This window comes from Garra rufa, chromosome 20, assembly GCF_049309525.1.
Source record: "Garra rufa chromosome 20, GarRuf1.0, whole genome shotgun sequence".
NCBI classification, from domain to species: domain Eukaryota; kingdom Metazoa; phylum Chordata; class Actinopteri; order Cypriniformes; family Cyprinidae; genus Garra; species Garra rufa.
In genome coordinates this window covers 20568481-20572721 of record NC_133380.1, presented here as the reverse complement: position 1 = coordinate 20572721, position 4241 = coordinate 20568481, and the positions used below count along the sequence as shown (strand labels likewise).

General features: G+C 39.9%; 1 protein-coding gene across 1 annotated transcript in view; it reads right to left on the bottom strand.

The window, feature by feature from the left end:
* Positions 1 to 3431, bottom strand: part of fmoda (fibromodulin a) — a 4982-nt gene extending 1551 nt beyond the window's left edge. The window contains 2 exon segments of the mRNA XM_073826181.1: positions 55 to 961; positions 3301 to 3431. Of these exon segments, the coding sequence (XP_073682282.1) occupies positions 55 to 943 (889 nt within the window). The 5' untranslated portion in view covers positions 944 to 961; positions 3301 to 3431.
* Positions 3432 to 4241: the final 810 nt, after the last annotated feature.

Sequence of the window (4241 nt, the reverse complement as noted above, 5' to 3'; positions counted from 1 at the left end):
AAATAATTCATGAAAGTGTATACAAGTGTTAAAAAATATGTAGAAGTGCTGTACCTTTGATCTGATTGGCCTGTAGATAAAGATGTTGCAGATCAGTACTAACAACAGGAATACGCTCCAACTTGTTGAAGGACAAATCCAGCTCCACCAGACCGCTGTTGTTAAAAGTATTTTGAGGGATGCCTTTGTTCGTGAGCTCATTGTGAGAAATACGAACATACTGCAGGTTGGTGAACTGGTTGAGGAAGTTCTCTGGAACTGCTTCGATGGAGTTAGACTCTAGGTAGAGCTGGTGGAGCACCTCAGGAAGACCATTAGGAACCTTCTTGAGCTGATTACTGCTCACATCCAGCAGAGTTAACGACTTCAGACCCTTCAGGCCACCACCGATATCCTGGAGACCGTTGTTATGGAGCAAAAGTATGGTCAAGTTCTCCATGCCCTCAAAAGCGTTAGGAGGCAACTTGGAGATTTTATTGTGATTGAGACGAAGGTCACGTAGTGAGCGAGGCAGGTTGGATGGCACCTCGGTTAGATTGTTGTTGTTCAGGTACAGGCGATCCAAGTTGGCCAGTTTAGCAAACGCTTGCTTGCCCACTGAGTCGATGTGGTTCTCATGCAACATAAGCCACACAAGGTTGGTGGCATTTCCAAAAGCATTATCTTGGACAGAGGTGATCTGATTGTGTTGCAGGTACACATACTTCATCCGGGATGGGATGTAAGGCATCTTTTTCATGTTGCGGTTGTCGCAGTACATGGCGACTGGGAAGGTTGGAGGACAGTCGCACTCCTCGGGACATTCACCTCCGGTGTTGTCAGCCTGCAGGGAGGCATAACCACGGCTGTGCAGGGAAGAAAGCCACTGGAAAGGATCTCGTTCCTGAGCCAGTGAGAACTTCAGGAGCCCCAACAGCAGGAGAGGGATTAGCCGCATTGTCATTGGCAAGAGACTTGACAGCTGCAGACAGAAAGAACTATTTTAATAATTGTAGTAGAATTCAAAAATTAAAAATGCTTAAAGGAGAAGTTCACTTCCAGAATGAAAATTTCCTGATGATTTACTTACCCCCATGTCATCCAAGATGTTCATGTCTTCTTCAGTCGCAAATAATTATTATTATTATTATTATTTTTTTTTTTTTGAGGAAAACATTCCAGGATTTTTCTTCATACAGTATAATGGGCTTCAATGGGTTGAAGGTCCAAAATGAAGTTTCAATGCAGCCTCAAAGGGCTCTACACGATCTTAGCCTAGGAGTAAGGGTCTTGTTCAGCAAAACAATCTGTCATTTTCCTAGAAAAATACAAATTTATATACTTATTGACCACAAATTGCCATCTTGCATTAGCTCTACAATGCACATGTGCACATGTGCATCTTCACATTGGAAACGTGAAGGTCACGCACAGTTCTTCATCTGTGTACTTTGGTTAAAAATGGAAGGGTAGAGCGAAAAACATCCTTTTTTTTCTCCAACTTTAAAACATTGTTTTTACCCCTTCAAGTAAAGGGCGTTTTTTTTCAGTGTTCACTTTGTAAACACTGGGTCAGTACTTGAGCCTATGTCATGCGTGCGTGATTGCATAATGCGTGAGGTTTGGCTGGTGCAAGATGAGCATTTGTAGTTAAAAAATGCTTGTTTCACTATAGATAAGACCCTTATTCCTCATCTGGGATTTGTAGAGTCCTTTGAAGCTGCAGTGAAAGTCCCGCTCCCATTGAAGTCCACTATGGAGAAAAATCCTGGAATGCTTCCCGCCAAAAAAAATTTCAAATGAAGAAAGAGAAATATGAACATCTTGGATGACATAAAGGTGAGTAAATTATCATGAAATTTTCACTCTGGAAGTGAACTTCTCCTTTAAGACAACCCTGCTGTAAAACCAGCCTTAGAACGACTGGTTTAGCTGGTTTAAGCTGGTCTAGCTGCCCACCCATCCCATAAGCTGATGGTTAGCTGGTTTAACCAACAATAACTGGTCCTTCCAGCAAAGTTTGGCCAGTTTTAATAGAGTTTTGGCCATTGTATGACCAGCTACACTCCTAAAAATAAAGGTGCTTCACAATGCCATAGAAGAACCTTTCTTCAGATTATAAAAAGGTAAGAAATAGATGGTTCTTTAAATAACCTTTGACTGAATGGTTCTTTGTGGAACCAGAAAGGGTTCTTTTATGGCATTGCTCTGAAGAACCTTTTGAAGCACCTTTATTTTTAAGAGTGTAAACCAGTGTCAGCCTCAACAGGCTGGGAAAGTAGGCAATAGCTAAGATAAACCATCTTTAACTGGCTTTAACAGTTTTTCAGGTAGGTGTCTAGCTGGTCTTCCAGATTGTTTAGCTGACAAGTGCCCCAAATCTATCTAAACTAGCATGTCAGATCAGGCTGGAGGACCAAAATCAATTTTTGATTGCTTCAAAATGGACTAAACACCAAAAATGTACACAAAGATGAAAAGAAAATCTTGAAATTACTGCAAATCAGTCAAAGGTTACTTGTGCATAATAAAACTGAAAATTAATGGCTATTGTCGAAAAATAATGTCATAGAAACTAATGTAGAGTATATTTGGTAGCAAACTATAGTTCATTTAAGTGAGGATAGCAAAATAAAGCAAACTGTGACATATTATACCCAAAAATATTTCATACAGTGGACTATTGATAAAAATTGGGAACAAAAAAGTATTCAGACAGTTTGACCTGACCATGTTTTGCTTAAGTGTTTTTTTATTTAATTGCTAATGCAACCTTTTTACACCACAGACTGAACAAAAACAAGTATTGCTTGGTAATAGGTCAACAAAATATTGATAGTTGTGTAAATATTGTCATACGAACAGTTGCATGTTTGGTTGATTGTAATCCATTACATACCTTTCCATCAATGTTATCTGACATTATCAAGATGAATTTGTTCTGACACAGTTTAACTCTGAGTTCTTGTCATATTTTATTACTATTTTCTAAACTATAGTGAATAAACTGTGATAATGTGAGAAATGTTGAAGGTGTCTGAATAAATTTTGGTTTGACTGTACAGTATATTCAGTAACATCTGTTTGAAAAGGAGGGGAATGAAAACCATAAGAAAAACACATTTAACCATATTCCAAATAGCAACAACATAGCAACACAACTTGTATTCAACTACTGTAAGCTTGTTCCACTTGGTACCAATTCCAAGGGAAAATTTCAACAGGTCTCCATTGATGCAGAGATGCAAAACAAGACAAGATTAACTAAATATATAAATCTTCCACTAACATGTTGGCAGAAGAAAACAGCATCACACCTACCTGATTAACAAAGGCACTGCCTTCTCTTTGTCTCACTGCGAGTCCTTGTAGCAATATGAAGTGGCTTTGGCAAAGACTGCAAATACCCCTTCGCCCCTACAAGTTTTTTTTTTTTTTTGCCTCCACCCTCCGAAGCCCCCTCTCAAACCTTGTCCAATTACAGAAGACTTGCCTTTCTCCATCCCAAGTCCATTTTTTACCAGCGTTGAGTGGCTGGTCTCGATCACTCCCAGCTGTGGAACATGTTAGGGACATCTGCTTCTGCATACATCAAGCTTTTCTCATTAGGGAGAATGCAGCCCTTACTGCAAGACTGACCAAACTATCAACAGTGCATGAGGGAACTGTATACAACTCTACAGACTCTACTTACCTCCAAGAGGCACAACAAACACGTTCCCTTTAGATTACAAACCAGACACATATTCAGCACATTCTCCTCAGATGCAGACTGGCCGATTCAGGTCATTTACCTGACAGGAGTGGCTAATAGTAAACAATTTATGTGTATTTCATATTTTCTTTAAGTTTCATATCTTCAGGCACTCATCCTGAAGAATGTCAGGTCCTCCATCTCCTGAGAGGCCTCTCTTTGTGGTCTTTGATGGCTGGTTGCAGCCAGCTGGTTTTTGGTAAGTAGATCTGTGGCACGCAAGAGGTGAAGGCTTTGGACTCGACACAAGACACAAAGCCAAACAGCTCCATGTTCTGACAGCTCCAGGTCTGAATCACAACCACAGGTCTTGAGGGAGCCTTCATTTTTATTTACTGTGTGAAGGGTTGAAAAACCATTGGTGTGGATGGGTAGCAGTGTGAATTGTGCATTTTAGAGCGACTTTGTGCAATCCAAAGTTCAACTAATTGCATTTAATCTAAATTTGAACTTCAATTAACATGTAGTTAAGAGCCCCAAAATATTACATAAGTATACTGACGTCACA